A 21,912-nucleotide genomic window follows, 5' to 3' on the forward strand; every position below is an offset into this window, starting at 1 on the left:
CACAACTGAACATTCAAGGCAACAACTCTCAGAGCCATCCCATAATGTGTTCCATACACCCGGACTGATACTGTACTTAAGTCATGGTCTTTGAGCGTTGCTCCACCAGACTGTTTGATGAAGCTGGTTGGTTAGAAATAAAAAGTTCACTTCAGAAATGAGTCAATGACAGCAAACCTTTGAACGGTAGCACACACACACACACACACGTATGCATTGAAGTTTGTGGGTTTAAAATGACAAATTGAAGACGAGGCTGCAGCTCGCAGGATCTGAAGTCCCTCTTTATTGTCTGGCCTGTTTCCTAGGAGGTTTCCCACCTCAGACAGAATGGACAACGACAGCTTTGCAATTGAATCGGATGTCCAAGGCAACCACTCTTCAAGCCATCCATCCCATAATGTGTTCAGCACACCCTGGCTGATTGTTGTGCACTAGTAATGTTCTTAGAGCATTCCAGTAGATCCTATCATGAAGCCGGTTGAGTCAGTGACCCCAACCCTTTGAAAGGTAGTGTACATATTTATATTCATATATATATATATATATATGACAGTAATGATACATTAACACATCATCATATATCTTTGGAAAGACAAATTGAGTACAAGGCTGCTGGTTGCAGGATCTAAAGTCCCTTTCTGTTGTTTGGCTTGTTTCCCAGGAGGTTTTCCACCTCGGACAGGACGGACAAGGACAGCTTTGGGAGAACCTGTGGAGTCAGAGAGCCGAGAGAGAACCAGGGGCACCAGGGGAGAAGAGTTCACAGGGCAGCACTGGTGTTCAGGCAATGCTAGGCAAAGTATATATACAGTGCATCTGGAAAGTAGTCAAAGCTTCATTTTTTCCCCCCACATTTTGTTGTTTTACAGTCTTATTCCATAATGGATAAAAAAAATATTTATTTCCTCAAATGTGCTGCATGATTATTTTTTTTTGTTTCAGGTTTTTTCAGATTTACTGTAAATGAAATACTGATGAATCACATGTTAAAGTGTGAAGCCAAAATTCCAACTTTACATTGTTAGATATGATTTAGTGTCATCCTGATTACTGCCTCCATTCTCACCTGAATGGCTTTGATGTTCTCCATGATCTGCTCAGTACTTGAAGCTCCCAGCAGGACAGAGTTGACGCCTTCATTTCTGAGGCACCATGCTGAGGAATTATAGCACAGAGCAAAAAGTAAATAGCACCCAGTTCTTCTGTGGAGGCAGAGGGCCGTTTCGTATCTGACTTCCCATGATGCACTGGGCCTCTCAATATGCCCTCCAGTAAACCTTGCCCCGCCTTAGTCACTGTTAACAGTGGCAGTCTGTGCATTTCAAGCTTGGTCCTAATCTAATAGAATAGAACAGCTGTACTTTATTGATCCCAAGTTGGGAAACTATGCAATGAGTCTGTGGAGGTTCTCAGTCCAGGTCGTCCAGGTCAAAACTCAAATATAAAAGCTGTTTTTTGGTTTTTTTGTAAAGAGATTTGGCGTATTGAAGTTTACCAGTAACTAACGTTCCTCCAGAAATCATCCAACATTTTCTTGAAATTGGTCCGCATGGTATTCGATTAAAAAAAGAAAAGAAAATTGTGGTCATCTGTTACCTATGGCCAGTTGGGGGAGGGTGCAACCGAGACTTTCAGCGACCGTCTGCAGCTCTTTTAGCTTCATCTGCTGACGGTGTCCCTCCTCACTGAGGATCTTCTCCTTCATCCATTGATAACCCTTTAGTTGACAGCACAATAATTAGTTAAGCATGTAAAGGATGCTATTTTCATCATTGTCAGATATAGCAATATATTAAAAACAAGTGATGTATGGAGTGCTAGTGGTGTTATGTCTTGGGGAGTAGAGCCTCACTTCACACGCTATCTTTGCTGCTGATGAGTGCTTTTGTTTAATAAGGTCTGAACACTCATGCTTGTTCGAGCATGCACATCTTTGCCTTGCAGCTGCACTACCACCATTCTAAATAGCTAATGCAGCCACCTCTACTGCAGGGCAAACATACTGCAACTTCAGAAAACACATGCAAAAAGCAAACGTGCTATAAATCAATGCTAACTTTACTTATAATATGAGTCTTAGATTGTAGCAGAATTGATATCTCCCTCGTCCCAATTTCCATTGCTAGTTTAAATACTGCTCCAATGGAATAGCTTGGTAAGTACCATGAACTGTTACCTTGAGTGAGGCACGAGAGCAAGGAGGAATAGCTTTGGTGTATTTCCCTGAGAGGATCCCACAGGCAAGTGGAGACCATGTCATAGCTCCAATTCCTAGAAATAGTCCACACACACACACACACACACACACACACACACACACACACACACACACACACACAGTTGTTAAAGTACACACCGTTGTTGGTATTTGTGTTGCTTGTGATCAGATGAATAGAAGATGCATGAATGGAATTTAAACATTGTGTTCTCAGTTTTAGAAAAAAAAAAAGTGAATAGCTGTAAATGAGTCATAGGTTTTAAAAACAAACACAATGGCTTACCGATTTTTTGAAATAGATCAGGGAGTTGCACTTCCACTTTCTCTCTCTGGAACATGTGGTACTCTGCCTGTTCACAAATTGGTGGGATCTGGTTGAACTGCCGAGCCACTGAGTACGCCTCCTAGAGATATCAGCAGAAATGGACTTCAGTTCTCAGATAATCTCTTCAGTAGAAAAACAAACCAACAGGCAGAGAGTTGGAAGAGCAGGTTTAAAGAATGTTGAAGTCAACTAGAGCCCACGACTGACATCAGCTACAACTGCAAACTACACAGCTGTGTCTGTGGCTGGAGAAGGTAACAACGTCAGTGAAGGGCCCGAGGGTCCATGAGCCCAGTGGTCAAATTGTGCTCTCTTTCGTTTCACACCGTTACTTTTGTGCTTATTTCTCAAATGTCTTTCAGACAGAGACTAGAGGGCATCATTCACATTGAAGATCAACTCTTAAATTTGTTCAGATTTTATTTGTTTGACGGCTTTCAATGACCATAATTATTTGTCTCGTCAGAATGTCGTTCTGGAGTCCCTCAAGGATCCGTTCTTGGACCAATCGTCTTTAACATTTACACCTTACGTCTTGGTAATATCAGAAAGCATCAAATTAGTTTCCAGTGCTATGCGGACGATACGCAGTTGTATTTGTAAGAAAGAAGAAAATATTATCCATGCCTTTGTGACTTCTAGAAAATGAGAGTTTGCATTCAAAAACATGACATATGACTTAATGCACGATTCAACTGTTGACTGTTAACTTGTGTAAAGTCCACTTTACATGCAGGTTTACCATGATCTCCATAGACGTCCACCTTGATGTACCCCAGTACATGGCCATCCCCTGGTTAATGACATGAGTCATTGCCCTCACCGTCTCTACCAATAGAGGACAAAGCAGTTACTTTTCCAACAGTCAGCAATCATTGCACAAACTATTTGGACCAGCAATAACTAGAACTGACTAACTAGAACCAGAATGAGGTTTAAAACAGAAAAGTAGAGCCAATTTTTTTTAATGCACTGGCTGGTATCAGTACAGGTTTGAAAGACCATTCTGCACTGAATGTCAACTCCATTGGTTCATTAAATTAGCACGTAAATAGACTCTTTAGAAGATGCTTCTGCGTCTTAGAATGAACCCTCCAGCTGAGTTTCCGTAGAGGATTTATAGTGTTCTGAGTTATAAACTGGAATCACGTCGGAGGCTTTTTACTGTGTCGTAGTTGTAAAATCCAAACCGATCTTCTTCTAACTGAAACCGCTGAGCACACCCACCCTCGATAGGTGTGTTTGGATCCGGTCGGTTCGCAAAGACCACGTCGATGTACTCCAGCTGAAGCCTCTGCAGCGATGCGCTTAGACCTGTGGGAGGGACACGTGTAGGAAAATTCTCCTGTTAACAAAGTCGTGATGCTCTTTTTAATGACCACTAATACATTCAGAGTGCGAAACCTGGAAAAAATCCTACCTTCGATTATATGCTTTCTTGACAACCCTCTCTCCATTTCTGCTCTGTGAAAACAGTGTGTAGAATATTGTTCTTCTTTAGTCTAATTTTTTATATTTGATTGATCATTTTACCAACTCTATTCCATTTTTTTTTTTAATGTGCCATCCCAGTTGTTTTTTTGTGTTTTTAATGTTGTGTTTGAACCTCTTGGCGACTGATGTTGCAGCTGTTCTATAGTTCTAGAGTTCTATACAACTTTGACTGGAGTAACAAACAGGTTCACATCACAAGATTGATGATTGTTGGATTGTGGAGGAGTGTGCTAAAAAAACAATCTAAGTTTAACTCAATTGGCAGGTCTGAGTGGACACAGGTTTCATATTGATGTTTGCCTGCTATTCAGTCCCTGTACAATGTTGGTCAAACAGATTATAATCAGTGAAATGAATAAATCCAGACAGAGCCTGAGGCCAAGCTTGTTTCTAATCCCCCCTACCCCCTGCTTCAGCTGTCCAGATGTTGCTTTCTAAAGATATTTTACATATGACAGAGCTATGACGAGCACCACAGAGTGGACGAATGCAGAGAAGTGTAGACATACTTTCCAGCCCAGAAGATTTTTGTAGTGATGACCAGGCTGGAACGCCTGTGTGAGAGTATAAATAGAAACAAGCATGAGGTTGTTGGGTGGAGGTTGGAGGGAGACACTAACCCCACATATTCCACACACAGTGCAATATGTCACTGAATTAGGAATTTCATTGAATTTTCAGATATTTACCCCTTTTACATGAAAATGAACCAAGTGGCAGTGCAACAGGGATTACATGCAATAAAGTCCAACTTTAAATTGTGAAATACATCATTAAGTTGAAATCACACCATACAAAACTTTACCTCCATCCTTTCTTTTTGATGATACTTCCCAGCACAACCTCAGCCCTGAGTGAAGGCAAGACAACTATGAAGGTTTGGTCAACCTTTCACGTCAGACACACGTCACAACTGTGAGAGCAAATCATCATTTCAATCATCATCATCACATTGAATTACACACAAAACATCCACAATTACAAACCAGGTAGAAAGTGAAAGGCCGACACTGAGTGCTGTGTTTTCAGAAGCACAATGAAGACCTTGTACCTCTGGGTCACATCAGTTCAAGTCTTCACCATCGCATTCTGGGACTCGGCCATTCTACATTTATAGGCAGTACCCAGAAAATTAGAATATCCTGAAAAGGTTGTTGTATTTCTGCAATTCAACTTAAAAGGTCAAGTTGACATATTATATAAAGGAATAATATGCAAATCAATATATTTCAAGTTTTTATTTCTTTGCATTTTGCTGATCAGGTCTTGCAGCTTTAAAAAAAACCCCTCAAATTTTATAATAATTTTCTGAGTTTATGGGTTTGTGGTTTTAATAAGCTGAAAATCTTAATCAGCAAAGTTACAACAAGGAACTGCTTGAGATGTCAATTTGCGTGTAATGGCTCAATAAAATTTGTTGCTTTCATCTTTTATGTTAAACTGCCAAAATAAAACAACTTTTACTGGATATTCTAATTTTTCAGGTAGTTCCTGTGTATGTATTAGAGATGCGCTGAGTACCGACACCCAGGAGCAAGGCATCAGTCAGACCTCCCATTTGTCCGACAAATTGCGCATTGGTTGGGGTGGGTGGGTGCTATAGACGATAACTACGGTGGCCGCAAGCAGCCAAACTACAGAACCAAAGTGATTCAACTACTGTGGATCTATGAAGGAAAATTCTATCCTGTGAAAATGTGACAATGTTGCATCTTTGTAATATTGTACTGCAACAGAGTCCTGACCTTCCAGCACTGTACACCTCTGCTGTGTCGAACAGGTTGATTCCATTCTCATAAGCCACGGTCATCACGTCCTCCGCCACCTAGAATGAATAACAGTTAGGACACAAAGAAGTCAGAGTTGTTGGCTGGAGTCCATTGAGCAGCGGTTCACGTGTTTACGAAACCACCGAGCCAAATCCATCACGCATGGAAATAATTGCAGCATCAAGCATCATTTTTTCAGATGTTCCTTGCAGTTTTGCTTCTGAAAGCAAAGTGATATTGCAGGTGCACTCCTTCCTACCCACCTTGTCTGTGATTTGGCTGCCAAATGTAACCCATGTTCCTACAACAAAACACACAATTATTAAACACGCTGCACTATTTACATTTTTTTTTTTTTTTACATTACTTAAAGAAATAAGAGTAATCGAAATATAAATTCAATGAATAATAAATGATTCCCCAAGTCCTGCATTATTCTGCCCCTCTCACCTAATCCAAGACAAGACACCCTCAGCCCAGACTTTCCAAGATTCCTAAAAAAAAACACAAGCATGGCGGAAAACACACACGTTTTCTCAAGTAAAATGTATCAGTAAAGTAACAATAGTAGCATTTACGTCAGCTATTAAGTAAATATTAATCCCCTAGCAGCGTTTATCTGGCAGCTGTAGCTCACCTGTAAAGCATGCCGCTGGTGTAAGACGTGGTGTCTCTCAGGGACACGTGGTTCATTCTCAGGAAGTCCTCCAGGTTCTTCTGCTGCGCAGCGGCCCGAACTTCTCGCAGGCGCTGAAACTCAGCCAACTGGCTGCTGCGTTTCTGCCGTTCCTCCTGCTCCAGCGCTTGATCGGACAGGAAGCAGCTCAGGCCACTTTGCACGCTCTCACTCATGGAGGACAGCGACAGTATCCTGCCTCCAGTGCCGCTACTGATGCTGCTGCTCCGACATATTCCACTGTTGTCTCTGACAGGGGGCGCTGCGCCGCTGCTGCCCGGCTTGGGGATCTGCGGGTTCAGAAAATGAACAAGTTCACTGTTGCAAGCAGAAAGAACCAGCATTTATAATCTGCTCCTATAACTACCAGCATGGCAGGAGGGGCACTTTAGTGTTCCAACTTTCTCACACGCCACAGTGTGATGAGATTGGAGCTTTGTTCATCGAGGCTGCTCTCAACCTCAGTAATGCACACGGCAGAAACAGACACCGACTATTTCACAGTCCGTTCAGGCCGTTTATACTCTGAAATGTGTCTGTGTGAATAAAGGAAAAACATGCACACGTTTCTATCATTGTGTCAAGGGGACATTCAGAAATACTCACATACTGTGTGGCAAGCAGACATCTGTGGAATTGTGTCATGCATAAGAATCATTTCTCTGTGGAGGTGTTTGCTAAAGGAGAAGGTTGACAGACAGACAGACAGACAGACAGACATCAAGAAGAAGCAGTGGAGTTTAATTAGGGATCATTTTCTGCTGCTTTTGTCGAACAAAACATCACAAACATCTACACAACTGACGTGTGAGTGCCACAACTGACAACTGAGTCATTATCAATACAAAGGGTCAAAGCAAAGGACCAATGGAATGACTGCGCTGCAAGGACAGTGTGTGGGTTCACTTACACTGCCACCTGGTGGTCACAGAGGCACAATACGCAGCGATCAGCCATTCGATACTACTACTACTGTAGTATTCATTTATTATTGAAAGACAGTGATTATTTTGACAGTCATGAGTTCCTAATAATCCTCAATAACTAGAGAGAACCGGAAGTGCCGGGCCCAGTACATGGGTTCTGTTCCCGCCAGAGGCTGTGAGACGCTGTAGTCTGTCAGCCACCAGGAGGCCTCCTGTCAACATGCACGCAGAAACCCAAATACAAAAATACAGGGACTCATTATATAAGTGTAATAATCATATCTGACAAAAAAAAAAAAGACTGTGGTTTAGGAGTTTCACTGCAGTGCATACTTAGATATGCAGTGACGTAAGAGCCAAACTTTATTTCACTTAATTTATTTATTGACAAGACGCTGTGCAAGTTACATAAATCATTTAGAAGAAACGAGAGAATGGTTGCACCGGATTTAGCAAAGATCTGAGCTGCTCATTTCCCATCTGCAGTGCTGGAGTAGCACTGAGCAAAGCTCCAGTGGCTGCACTGCAGTCTGGTCTTCTGGCCGACACACACAGAGCAGCAGAATCATTGAATGTAGCGTGAAGTGAGTCTCCTATGCTGACTCTCCGCTGCTGCACACCTTTATCGTTTTGTCATGTTTACTGTCTTCTAATATATTAGTGATTATGTCACAGACACACATCAGGTTACAGGATACACAGGTACTGCCCAGAAAGTTAGAATATCCTGAAAAGGTTGCTGTGTTTCTGCAATTCAACTTAAAAGGTGAATGTGACATATTATATAAAGGAATAATATGCAAATCAATATATTTCAAGTTTTTATTTCTTTGCATTTTGCTGATCAGGTCTTGCAGCGTAAGAAAAAAGAAAATTAGAATATTACATAAAGTCAAATCTTTATGAAAATCTTAATCAGCAAAGTTACAACAAGGAACTGCTTGAGATGTCAATTTGCGTGGAATGGCTCAATAAAATGTGTTGCTTTCATCTTTTATGTTAAACTGCCAAAATAAAACAACTTTTACTTGATAGTCTAATTTTTCGGGTAGTACCTGTATATGCACAAAAATATCAAGTGCCAGGAATGAAGGCAGAAATAAGGTTCGGTTATATTACATTTCTTGTGAGCAGAAATTGCACTGCACAGCTGAGACCTACATGACCCACTGGAAATTCTGATCTCCAGAAATTCATTGACAATGATCATATTTTTGCCCGCGCATAAACGTGTGCAATCAATCAACCAACCAATCAATCAACCAATCAATCAATCAATCAATCAATCAATCAATCAATCAATCGATCAATCAATCAACTTCTACTTGTAGAGGCATCTCAGAGTGCTCTGTACACTCAGACTAAAAGCAGCTGAGCCCTGCCAGGAGTGAGAGCTCCTCTTGTGGACATCAGTCCTCCTTCCATGCACCTGCCGCTCACTGTTTCTTCTCCTCATTGTTGAGCTGGATGTCCTGCATAACTCAACCTTTGATTGATTTTGTTTTTTGGGGGGGAATATCAGGGAAAATGTGCTTGATAATTGATAAAGATAAAAAGCTGTATTATTTGAAGCTCCATAGTGAATGCAGGATAGAATACAGGTCAAAACGCTCACAATAGTTTCATTTAATCCCAGTTGCAACACACGGACAGCATCCTGTGCTGCTGTACATGAAGTGTCAGGTTCAGGTGAAGCCTTGAGCGTGAACAGCTTGTTCACTTAGACCTGATGACTTTTTTTTTAGATCTAATTTTAATTGGTGGTAATGGTATATATTGCCAGAAAAAAAAAAGCAAATATTGTCTGTAAGTCAAAAATCCAGAACAAATGAAATGTGAAGAAAGTTCTGTAATAAATGAGTCCGGATACAAGTCTCCTTATTTGTTTTCTATTACCGTTTTTATTACAAAAACAAAATTTCATTTCCAGAAAATTGTTTAATGATGCATTTAATGAAATGCATCATTAAACTATTTTCTCAAAATGAAATTTTGATCAGTGAAGAAAAATGAAAAATGTTTTAGAGAAGAAATTCTAAAGATTTTTTTTCTCTCTGAAATTGTAAATGGTGAATGCATCACGCTTACGTAACGCGTTTCAGCACCTTTACAAAACCCCAAAGCACTTTACAAATTCTCTCATTCAGCCACTCACTCACACACACACACACACACACACACACACACACACACACACACACACACACACACACACACACACACACACATAAATTGTCTTCACACAAATGCTTACAACATAAGCATGCAACATAAATGTTGTAGCTCATTAATAATTATTCAACTGGAATTGAAAGGAAAAAGCCTCTTACCCGAGTGGTTGGCGTTCGGCCAATGTAAGGATTCTGGACCACGCTGCTCATGGTGGGCTTGATGTTGGGTCAGACAGAGCAGTTCTGCTTGTGATTCAGCCGGCAGGGAGCCACAGATGGGTTGCTGCAAGAGTCGCTGGCGATGGAGTGGCGTTGAAAGGATTTTCTCATCCCTCCTACTTCACATCACATGGCACACAGAGGCCTATCCGTGTGCACGTCGACACTGCAGGACCTAGAAAATAATCTTAGTAGGTAAATAATTCATCGTGGCTCTAAAAGTAGAACATGCACTAAAAGCTTTTGTTTGCAGCAGGAGAAAAGCGAGCAATCAACATTGCATGTTTGTAGCACTGCTAATTGTTTTTCATCATTATCCCCGCCCCCCCCTTTTTTTTTTGGAACGAAGAATTGAAGATATCAGCAACTTAGAAGTTGTATTTAGTGGTCGTAAAAGCTCAAACCAAGCAAAAATACAGCAATGTACAGCTTTGTAAACCATGCAAAGCTGCATTTGCCTTTGCTGTGTTGGTGAGGTAAGTGGAGATGTTTTCAGTTGTGAGATTAGGTCACGTCTCACTGTCTGATCGCCACTGCCTGACCGACAAAGAAACCCAGAGCAGAGTCGGAGAGTCGGACTCCAGAGGGCGCTCAACTGCTTTGGACGGTTGGAGTGGAAAGAAATAAGAAATGAAGGGAGAGCGAGAGAGAGTGAGAGAGAGAGAGGGAGAGAGAGAGAGAGAGAGAGAGAGAGAGAGAGAGAGAGAGAGAGAGGTGGTGGGTGGGGTGGAGGGCTGGGGGGGTTCGGAGGGGTTCATAGTGAGTTGCAGGGTGAACAACCAAACACTCTACAAAGCTCTCATTTTCTGGACGATTTACATTGAAATATGTACATAAATAAATAATTCCATTCCAGAAAGACATGCATAAGTATATGCACAAGTATAAATATAAATATGTATGTAGGTACATGCTATTGTATAAAGTTATTACAAAATTTAAACAGACTTGAATGTAGTGGACTGTTTTTGCTGCTGTCTATGTGTAAAGTATGAGTCTGTGATGGGGAGGAGGAGGAGGAGGGATTCAGTCAGGGGAGGTAGAGGGAGGAAGAACCTGGGAGGGACGTCTCAGCCGTCGACCTCTACAAGGGAGGTTGTCCGGCGGTGGAAGGAATCCTCTGAGGATCTCCTCCATCCCACCGTCAAGTCTTGGGAAGCCTAGGCAGGGGGCTCAGAGGTGGACTGGTCCATCACCCGAGCTGAAGTCCTCCAGGTGGTTGGAAAGCTCCTCAGTGGTGCCAGGCACCAGGGTCGAGGAGATGACGAGATCCGCCAGCAGTTCCTCTATAGTCTGTGGATGTGCAGGGACTGTCATGACTGACACGTCTCTGTAACGCCGCTTGGTGGTCGGGGTCAATGCCTCTGGACTGGCAGACCAGGGTGGTGGCTCCTCTTTTCAAGAAGGGGAACCGGAGGGTGGGCTGTAGTTCTACTGGCTGGTAGTAGAGCCGCTGCTCCTCCACATGGACAAGAGTCAGCTGAGGTGGATTCCTCCACCAGAAGGAGACCCTGGGGACGAGCCAGGACACCCGGCTGGCCTGGGAACACCTTGGCGTCCCAGCAGATGACCTGAAGGAGGAGACTGGGACCAGTGGAGGTCTTCATGTCTCTGCTGAGACTGTTGCCACAACCACCCTACTCTGCATAAGCAGAAGCTGGATGGATGGATGGATCAATATAATGATGATGATGATGATGATGATTATTATTATTATTATTATTATTATTATTATTATTATTATTATTATTTATTATTATTATTATTATTATTATTATTATTATTATTATTATTATTATTGTGGTTGCTGTTGTTGTTGCACAAAATGTGTTTTTTGGATGCCTGATATTCACAAAGAAATGAGGATTCTAAACATGTTTTATTATAAATAACTCAATCCATAAACGAGCAATTGCAGCCTATTTATTTACTCATCCATTCATTTATATGGCCTCTTTTATTCCACGTGTGTTTGTTTTGCATCGCAGCTGTTATGTCGTAACCACTGAATTGCCTCTCCGTTATCAGGAGCTCTTCGAGATCCCCGGCACGGGCCCTGCCTCCCTACCTGGGAACCACTTCAGAGCGGTTGGCAGAGTCACGTGATCTCCTGTCGTACAACCCTTTCAGTTGGGAGGGTGTGGTGGTGGTGGTGGTGGTGGTGGGGTGGAGAACTCAGCAGGAGCAGCTATCAGCTACAGATCTACAGACAGGAGGAAGAAACACTCAAGTGCGGCTGGAATGTGAAAGAGGAGCTGACTGGAAGCTTCAACTTCTCTCCTCTTTCCATCTTGGACTGTGACTTTTACCAGCTGCTCCTGAAGGCATCACGGGGGGACAGCGCGCACTCGTCTGGTAGGGGAATCAATGCACCGACACTCACGGGGAATAATAAGTTAATATGAAGTGATGGCGACCCCTTGAGCACAAGCTGTGAAACGAGGCCTTGTACGCGTTGTATCACAGATGACATAGGACGTGAAGTCACTTGTTGTGTTGTTGTTGTTGTTGTTGTTGTTGTTGTTGTTGTTGTTGTTATGTGATCAGGTTTCCGTCATTGTGATTCCATGAAGCGCCATCCGCAGCCGGAAAATGCATTTAAAGTTGAGACGGTTTAATGCAACTGAAATGTGATGGCTGATGTGATTCAACCCAACTGAACGAGAAGAACGCGCAGTTTCATTCATTGTTTCCATAAATTCCATTGTTTAAGTTTCAAAATAAATGAAACTTGAACAATTATGGCTTGAATATATCCATATGCAACCCTACGCATTTATTTGAAAACAAAAATCCTAAAGGTTGTTTCTCTGCTTTTAGTGTCGCGGTACATCTCTGTTCGGAGGAGACGTCGGCTGGATCCTCTCTGTCGAACTCACGCCGCTGGAGGGAAGCAGATTATTTTTATTTAATTTTTTTAATATTTCTTTTTAACTTAATTTAATTTAATTTAATTTAATTTAATTTAATTTAATTTAATTTAATTTATTATTATTTTTAATTTTATTTTATTTGAGCCAACTGGACTTGGGTCGTACTGTAAGATGTACCACAGCCTGGTGCTCCCGTGCAGCCAGGCCTCCTACCCTCATGACTCTGGGAACTACCTCCATCCCTCGGCGGGCTCTCCGGTCTTCGTCCCGACCACCAGGGTTCCGGCCGTGCTGCCCACCTCGCCCTACCTGCAGCCCGCCGACTCGTCCCAGCAGCAGCACGGGTGGCCCCCCGGGGTCCCAGACGGGCCCCATCATCTTCCTCCTCCTCCTCCGCCCAGCTTCTACCCGCACAGCCCGCCTGCTGTGGGCAGCAGCCCCGGCAGGAACCAGAGCTTCCAGAACCCGCTGGTTCTTGGAAGCAGCGCTCGGGCCGAGCAGTTCGGAGCCGCCGCGGTGCGCTCGGTCGGCGGGGGGTTCTCCAGCGCCCCCTACGCATACATGAGCCCAGAAATGTCCACGTCGTCCTGGACGCCCGGAGCTGTGGAGAGCGGTGTCATCAGTCTACATGGACGCCATGGAACCAGCAAAAGGTCCAGTCTGGGTGAGCAGGCCCGAACTTTGTTGCAGGTTGCATTATTGTTTACTGCAATTGAGATGCAAATTTGATTGATTTTTTTTATTTCTATTTTATTTTTTTGCCACAACTTGGCAACATGTTTGATTTGATTTGATTTGATTGATTGATTTCGAACATGAAAGAAAATGAGAAAACAAAAGCGATACAAAACCAAAACATACAAAAGAAAAATTTTGAATAAATAAATAAATAAAAATAGGATAAGTAAGCAAACACCAGTGAAATATACATTAAAATAATTTTATTCATGTCTGAAAAGGGGTTGATCTCAGAATTTGCCAGACTAATATTGAAAGCAAAATGAGCAGCGCAGAAGAGTTTGACCTTGTAGTGGCCAAAGTGAGGGGTGAGACAGCGGACCAGCAGCTTGAGGAGTAGTGTGTGGAGTACAGAGGGGTCGGATCCCCTGGTTAACCCATGAGACCCCCTGAAAGCCTCCAAGCAACATTTTAAGGGGGTCTCATATTTTTACCCCGTCTAATATTAATTTTTTTCTGTCTCCTCAGTTTGTGAGTCCCTCTTCTGTTTGTCACTCAGGCTGTTTAAGCTGTGCTGCATTACCAACCCTGATGGAAACACCTGATGGTTTTTGCAGATAACTCTTGCTTTGCGATGGCTCGCTCACAGATTCAACAGGCTGAACTTCTGCTTCTTTCTCTCCGTTTTTTCTTCACTTTTTCAATCACAACTTTGTGAATTCCTACAGAGCTGATTGACGACATGTGCGCCGAGGGCCGTGAGTGCGTGAACTGCGGCTCGGTGTCCACGCCGCTGTGGCGCAGGGACGGCACGGGACACTACCTGTGCAACGCCTGCGGCCTTTACCACAAGATGAACGGCACCAACAGGCCCCTCATCAGGCCGCACAGGCGGCAGGTGAGCCGCAGGGAGGACGCGAGGCTCAGTGTTGCTGTTGTTGAATAAACCGACCATACACAATCATGCTTGACACAACATGCATATATTTATTATTTATTTATAAACAACATTTTTAACATTGATACAGATATGTGAATGTAGTGTGTATATATATTTTATTTCTTTTAGTTCACTCCTTGCACGGCAGATGCGGCTATAAAGCAACCCTTTCTCATTCTTAAGTGCACATGCGGTCGTTGCTTGAACTCAAACATTCATTTTTCTCCTGTCAGATCTTTTGCATTTTTTTAATGTACTTTTTTCTAAATTAGTCGTGATTTTTATTGAGAATTAGTTTGGTTTGTTTGTTTTTTTTAAATAAATGCTAAACATGAAAAGATGAATGCTTGAGCGGCAAAGTTCTATTATATTGTCCCTTTATCATTATTATTATTAGTAGTATTATATTAACCTGACACACTTCCAGAAACATCACAATTTACTATTTGGATTAAAATACATCCATACATCATCTTTGTTCTCACTGTGTAATGGGGCAAACTGTTGGATGGTTGCAGATGGATGGAGTGTTTGATGGGCTGAGGTTGACCTTGGAAAAACAATGTTTAGGGCAGCCAGAGCGAGCTGGGAGGTCATTCTCTCAGTACAAACGAAATTCATTATTATTCATTATTATTATAAATTAGAAACAGATTTTTTATTTTTTTTTATCTGACATTAATTGTTTACTACAATGTCTTCATATACTGTATGCCGTCCTGCAGTCTTAGGAGCGAAATGTTCATTATCTTCAACTGTAATTTAAAAGCACAACAACCTGATGTGTGTTCACTCCGCCAGCAGACTTTTTATTTCTCAGATTTGTGGTTTTCCTGCAGCACACTGCGTCTCGCCGGGCCGGTCTGAGCTGCACCAACTGCAACACCAGCACCACCACACTGTGGAGACGCAACGGGGACGGAGAGCCTGTGTGTAACGCCTGTGGCCTCTACATGAAGCTGCATGGGGTCAGTCCCGTCCACGGCCTTCAATACAGCCCGGCTCTCTTCACAAACCTCCTGCTGATGTGTGCAGCTGGTCCACGACCTCACAATTGTAAATGTGTGCAGGTGCCGAGACCTCTGGCCATGAAGAAGGAGAGCATCCAGACCCGCAAGCGCAAGCCCAAGATGCCGAAGACCAAGACGTCTGCAGGTGGGACTGAACAAGATGAACAGGAAACAATGCCTTTTGAGGGAAAGTGGAGATTTGTGTTGAGACTCTTGTCTGTATTGTGATGTGTTGGAATTGGCAGAGTCGTATGCACGAAGCCCTGAAGCTGATATGGAGAAGGATTTGACTTTCCTTCAGGTGAACTCTGTGTTTTCTGTGCTACAACGGTCGTTCATTTCTTAGAATAGAATAGAATAGAATAGACTAGAATAGAATAGAATAGAATGTGACAATAGAGAGCGCTCAGCGTGGGTCAGGGTCAGGATCAGGGTGACGCCAGCAAACTGAAAGTTCAGCTTGCTTGGAGGTGCAGGACCCTGAGGTCTCCAGACGGCTGGAGCTCTGTTTTCAATAACGTTGTGGCATTGCTGGCTACATCTTCAAACAACCAATCAGTCCACTTTAATTTGCAAAAAGCGCTCCATCCCAACCAAAGGCGCCTCGAAGCGCTTTGCACAGTCAGAGGAAACCGGCTGAGGGCGAGCAGGAAGTGAGAGGAAGAACTAAAAAGTGATGTTGCGTCATTTCCTTCAGGCTGCAGGTCTCCCAGCAGCCTCCCAGTCTCAGAACTGGCCTCCAGCATGAAGAGTGACGTTACGATGGAGCCTTCGCCTCACACCGGACACACACTCACCTCCGTCATTCAGGTCGGCATCGTCCATTGAATCTGTCAAATACTGTCTGCTGCAGAAATGGCAGCTGTGAACTCGGGCCATGGTGGTTTCCCTTCACCTGTTTCACCTGTGACTTCACTCCAAACCAGAACTCCCTCATGTGTGGTCAACAACTGTGTTTTAATCCTTTTCTGAATTGTGTCTGTTGTGTTTCCGCAGACTCCCTGTCAGTTCGACGGCCCAGGACCTGGACCAGGACCTGGACCAGGACCTGGACCAGGATCTGGACCTGTTCACATCAAGTATGAGGATTATCCCTTCAGCCCAACGTGCTTGGCCTCAGAGCTCTACTGGTGTGCACTTTCTCAAACATGAGCCCGACGCCACTGGACCAGGACTGAACCTCGGCCCCCAGACCAGGACTGAACCTCGACCACCAGACCAGGACTGAACCTCGGCCACCGGACCAGGACTGAACCTTGGCCCCCAGGACCAGGACTGGACCTCGACCACCGGACCAGGACTGAATCTCGACCACCAGACCAGGACTGGACCTCGACCACCAGACCAGGACTGAACCTCGGCCCCCGGACCAGGACTGAACCTTGGCCCCCAGGACCAGGACTGAACATCACCACTGGGCCTGTTCACCGTCCTGGAGAGCTTCTGCTGTGGAGCAGCTCTGCTGCATCAACAGTCAGTTCAAAGTCTTGTGTAGTTATGGTATGTGAGCAGTCATCTTTACAAAATGTGGTTTACAATCACCAGGGGGCGATGGTGAGCACGACAGCTGGATCTCCACCACAGCATTAAATGACTTAATTGGTGCATTTTTAGTCAGTAAGTGAGACCAACACTGACTAAGTAGGACAACAAAGTACAACACACGTCTGAATACTTAGTGTGAGATCCACATGCAGTCTAGGAATGATCCAGAAATGAGTGGTGAGTCACAGGTTCCCGCCCCCCTGAGCCGTCAGTCACATCAAGAACGTCCACAGAAACTCCAGCAGAATTGCAGAGACGGACACAAACACGGCACATAACTGATCGCACAAAATCCATTCATGCAAAATAAAAAGGCACCAAAAGTTACACTTGGCGTTTTTCTCCCGCCATGTCGCTCTCTAGCGCCCCCTCTCTGCACCTCCTCACCACTGCGGTATCTGAGACAGCCAAGTTTGGACTTCAAGAAGGACTAAAATGATTTTTCTTTTGGTTCCGCCCACCTAAAATCAAGCTGCGATTGGTCAGTTTACCACTCACCACTTCTGGATTCATCGAGTCCGAACCAGTGAACGAACCAGCTGACCGGGTCTTGAGAAGATTGTGCGGATTCTGATTGGATAACGGTGACACTTACTGACGTGAGCTCGACAGTCGGCTCGCGTAGATGAGAGTAAATTGTATTAAGTGTATTATATTAACTGAAATTTGATTTGATTTGATTTGACTGATTTATTTCGAACATGAAGGAAAATGAGAAAATAAAAGGGATACAAAACCAAAACATACGAAAGAAAAGTAAAAAAAAAAAAAAAAAGGATAAGTAAGCAAACACCAGTGAAATATACATTAAAATAATGCTATTCATGAAATGAAATGAAGTATTTTTTTTTTTATTTTTTTTTAAATAAAAAAAATAATTATGTTTGATTAAATGCTATTTTTGTGGAAAATGTCTCAGCCCTGTCTGAAGGTCGTAGGAGGCCTCTGAAGGTTCTGCACTGGTGTTCACACAGAGACTCAGGCTGACTGAGTCCAGGACGCAGCTGAATCAGCAAGACAGCTTCCAAGACAGCACAACTCCTCAGCCGCACGACCAACACACACGCCTACCTTTCATCCTGAGAAATCCATCCTTCAGAGGAACCTGTTGTTGAACACGCCAATGCAAAGACAATCCAAAAAAATAAAGTATATGGATATGAAAATCCAAATACAACAACTACAGTTACACTTTATTTTTTTTTTAAATCTCTCTTGTGAAAACACTGGCAGCAGCTGCTGAATGTGTCTTTGTACTGGCAGGCAGGTTTTTTTTAATAGTCATTTACAGGCACATCGTTTATGTCGAGATAACAACAATTAACGGTCTCATTGATTTGATGGTTGTCGTTAAACAGCAGATAAAAAGAGCAGCGTAAACTACATATCAAGTTTAGAATTTCACTGTCTGACACAAATGAATGTGCAGTGACGTCATTTTCCCCTTGAAATGCTGCCAGATGATTTAATTGTATTTTTTTTTTTCAAATGTATGAAAATTTCAACTTATTGTGTTTCATTGGTCTAGTCTGTCTTGTGTTATTTTTTTATGCTCCTTAAAATTTGTGATTTGAATGAACTCATCTGCATTTTATTATTATTATTGTTATTGTCAATTTGGCTTCTTTGTGCCTTCTGATTCATTATTTTCATGTCTTTAAATAAGCAGAAGCCTCCAGCTTTTCGTCCTCAGGAACAATTGTTCTGTTCAGGTCTGCCTTTTTTTCCCAAAACAACCCTAGCAGATAGAATGAAATAAAGAAATGTTGGAATATGTGGGTTGTTGTTGCCTTGTTGGTTTTTTTTATATATATACACAAAATGTCATTTTATTCAAGTTATTTCTCAATTTCTAGTGAGATGTCAGGTTCAGTTTTTATTGGAGGCAAATTCTATACTTCCATAAACTAATGGGAGGAGCTGCATGACAGCCCCGCTGACAAAATGTGTGTTTTTTTGTCCTATATACATTGTTACCTTTCACCGTTTTCAGAGAACAATTTAGTAAAAATTGACTCAACTTGCCTCAGTCCCACAGCAGGAGTTAGATTTGAAAAAAATATGCAGCAAAATAAATGTGCATATCATCAGATTGAAAAATAATAGACTCCAATATGAAGTGTTGGATGTTTCAGTGAAAAACCCTCTGGGTTCTTTGGCGTCTTCTGGCTCGTCAAGGGAAAAAGATTGTTAGGTGTTTCTGTGTGTGTGTGTGTGTGTGTGTGTGTGTGTGTGTGTGTGTGTGTGTGTGTGTGTGTAAACAAGCAAGGTGTGCCCTGTCTGTGTCCGCTGGTTGCTCAAGCTCACCGTGTGGACCAAAGGTTGGACTCCATCTCAGCTGCTTTATGGCCTGCAGGTTCAGAAGCAGCGACTCCTGCTGCTGTCAGCAACAATGTTTCTGCTTTACTGCCACCATGGCGACACCCAGGCACCACAGCCCCTCCAAACACTGCCTCTATTTACCACTGTTACCGCCATGTTTACCGCCATAATGCTGCTGTCTTCTCTGCCATTGACAGTGGAATGTGGCTGTGTGCATTATTTTTATTTTGCACCAAAAAGAGGGAAAAGACTGTGATTATTTTCTCACAATGTGCAATAAATGTGTTGGGGAAACATTCCAAACATTGTATTTTAATGACTGTAAAATCTCAACACTTGCATGTTCATTTATATGTTCACCGTGCAAATCTTTCACCTTTTCCTTTAAATTTCCCTCTCAAACGTGAAGATAAATTATGGTGAAAGTCACAGCTTCAATTAGCAGCGGCTCTATTGGGGATTCCTCTGGATTTGAGGCTGCTGACCTGTGAGAGCAGTGTTTCTCAAAGTGGGGGGGGGGGGGGGGGCGCAGAGTCATGTCAGGGGAGGCGCCAAACAAAAGGTTTGGTTTGCTGTTGTTTATTTACAACAAAAATGACCAAAAAATGTTGATGATAATTTTTTAAAAGTTGTTTCAATAAGGTTGAAAACAGACGTTTATGTCACCAGTTTGTCAAAAGAAATGTGTTTCTCCAAAGGGGGGCATGACGGGAAAGGTCTGAGGGCCACTGTGTCAGAGGCAATGGGACCTCATCTCCACTTCACCTGTGACTGTGGTCGCTGGTCAGAGCCGCTGACCACTGGCCAGACAGTGTTGATGGAGATATATCGTCTTGTTGCTCAGCTCTCTCTCTCTCTCTCTCTCTCTCTCTCTCTCTCTCTCTCTCGCTTTTCTTTCTTTTGTCCTTTTGTGTTGGAGATTTATTCATTTCCAGCCTGTAGAGCAAAACTTCCAAGAGCCTGAGTGCACTGTCAGTGATTGGCCCACAGGTCCCATTCCTCACTCCTTGACAGGAACACAATTAATTGTGTGTGTGTGTGTGTGTGTGTGTGTGTGTGTGTGTGTGTGTGTGTGTGCGTGTGGGAAAAAGTTGAGTGGTAATCATTTTGACAGCCGTGATGATGCATGCTGCTGCTGCTGCTGTTGTTGTTGTTTCACTGAGTGTCAGAGTGTGAAGGTATGATGGCGTTTCACGAAATCTCTGCGTTCCAGTTTAGATTGCAGCGTCTTTTACCGTCCCTCCCTCTCCCAAGCTGCCAGCAAACTACGGTTGCTTTAAAAACTGTAAATACACAACATCATTTTACATCATCATGGTGAACTAAATCTATTGAGCTTTTCATTTTTTTTTTTTTTTCTCTGAATAAAAAAGTGAAGTGTGCCACGTTGTCCAGAGTCTGAAGTTCACAACACGAGCTGCTCAAAGATTGGACACACAAGGGTTCCATAAACCAAAGTGCATTTTTCCTGGGATTAGTTCGGCAAACACACGCACACATGCACCGACACACCCAGTCAAGGACACAATAACTAAGATTTCATAAATATATGAAAATACATTATCATCAGCTCAGCTCACCTAGAAAATCAAGCTAGTGTCAAAAGGTCAGTTTCCCTTTTAAATAAGTGCCTGTAAAACCTATGAGCCTGTTTAGTGTGAATGCACTGAAAATGCATTGTGGTGGATTTGAGATGTGTTTGCTCAGACCTAATAAAGAGGTTGCATGTGAGCACTCTGCCAAAAGTCAGTGTTCATGTGAGCCACTGTATATGACGAAGAGATCAATCAATCAAAAAGCATCGTCTTTTTAAACAAGACGTTACAAATCAAATGGATCACAGTCTTTCATTCTACAAACTGCAAAATTATAAAATCATTCTATATGTTTACAATACACGTTTTGGTGTTTCCAAACGATTCAGTATTTGTATGGAAAAACTGAAGCAGGGCCCCGAAGTTAACTAAATCCCAACAGTGTCTCATAAATGAAAAATCAAAACCAATCAAAACAAAGCCTCGGTCACAGACAGTCAACATCTTCTAGGAAGCCGGTGCACATAAGCTGGACAGAGGCCTTGTTGGGCCACATGTGATTCCTGATTGCGAGCTGGTCCAAGCGTCACTGAGCAAACCTTCTCTGTCAAAGTGTTGTTTGCAGAAGTGGATCCTGCTGAGGGTTGAAGGACCTTGGACAGCCCGGTCCAGCTTCTGTGGAGCAACGTCCTGTCTGCTGGAATCTCCTCCACTGTGCCAGTGCAACTTTGACTGATTGGTCGCTGGATTGGTCCTTTGGTTTCAAAAATCTTCCTCTGATTTCCTGAGCCATATATATACAGTATGTAGTGTTATTTATTTGTTTATTTGTGAAAGCAGGCGCTACAGACGTGAGTTGACAAGCTGCTGATATTATTAGCACACAACTCAGGCCGGGTGCGTTCACACAAGTATTTGTCCAATTTTAGTAAGGAAAACACAAGAGACAGTTGAGGCCTAAAATAATCCTGACAACAAGGAGGTGATGGATTAGCAGACGCACTAGGAGCCGACTGCAGTGACCGTGAATTTGATTGTTCCCTGGTTAAAAACAGATTGCAGGAAGTGTGTGTGTTTGTGTGTGTGCGTGCGTGTGCGTGTGTGTGTGTGTGTGTGTGTGTGTGTGTGTGTTGGGGTAAGGCCACAAATGTTTGACATATAAATACATTAAATACATTTATTATTAGAGGAACAGCAAAGACCAAACA

The 21,912-nt window shown here is 42.9% G+C and overlaps 2 protein-coding genes across 3 annotated transcripts; one reads left to right on the forward strand and one right to left on the reverse strand.

The window, feature by feature from the left end:
• Window positions 1–575: 575 nt before the first annotated feature.
• Window positions 576–9,828, reverse strand: LOC142901387 (voltage-gated potassium channel subunit beta-2-like). 2 transcript variants are annotated; one of them, XM_076045889.1, is made up of 16 exons: window positions 9,742–9,828; window positions 7,092–7,162; window positions 6,447–6,775; window positions 6,260–6,303; window positions 6,073–6,110; window positions 5,786–5,865; window positions 4,846–4,890; window positions 4,550–4,594; window positions 3,967–4,010; window positions 3,774–3,860; window positions 3,289–3,374; window positions 2,505–2,625; window positions 2,180–2,274; window positions 1,600–1,720; window positions 1,070–1,158; window positions 576–712 (listed from the first exon to the last, which is right to left on the reverse strand). In XM_076045889.1, exons 2-16 carry the CDS (start codon window positions 7,128–7,130, stop codon window positions 629–631), a joined length of 1,347 nt encoding a protein of 448 aa, XP_075902004.1. In that variant the 5' UTR covers window positions 7,131–7,162; window positions 9,742–9,828; the 3' UTR covers window positions 576–628. The 2 variants fall into 2 exon arrangements, with proteins under 2 accessions (XP_075902004.1, XP_075902003.1); XM_076045888.1 differs by lacking the exons at window positions 7,092–7,162; window positions 9,742–9,828 and having other exon boundaries at window positions 6,447–6,839.
• A 2,975-nt stretch (window positions 9,829–12,803) lies between these two features.
• On the forward strand, window positions 12,804–16,468 carry gata5 (GATA binding protein 5). Its single transcript, XM_076045972.1, has 6 exons — window positions 12,804–13,338; window positions 14,081–14,250; window positions 15,132–15,260; window positions 15,363–15,447; window positions 16,000–16,112; window positions 16,299–16,468. Exons 1-6 carry the CDS (start codon window positions 12,846–12,848, stop codon window positions 16,452–16,454), a joined length of 1,146 nt encoding a protein of 381 aa, XP_075902087.1. The 5' UTR covers window positions 12,804–12,845; the 3' UTR covers window positions 16,455–16,468.
• The last annotated feature ends 5,444 nt before the right edge of the window (window positions 16,469–21,912 follow it).

Source organism: Nelusetta ayraudi, unplaced genomic scaffold (genome assembly GCF_046127955.1).
Source record: "Nelusetta ayraudi isolate G7.1 ecotype Tasmania unplaced genomic scaffold, CSIRO-AGI_Nayr_v1 ptg000088l, whole genome shotgun sequence".
Classification (NCBI taxonomy): Eukaryota; Metazoa; Chordata; class Actinopteri; order Tetraodontiformes; family Monacanthidae; genus Nelusetta; species Nelusetta ayraudi.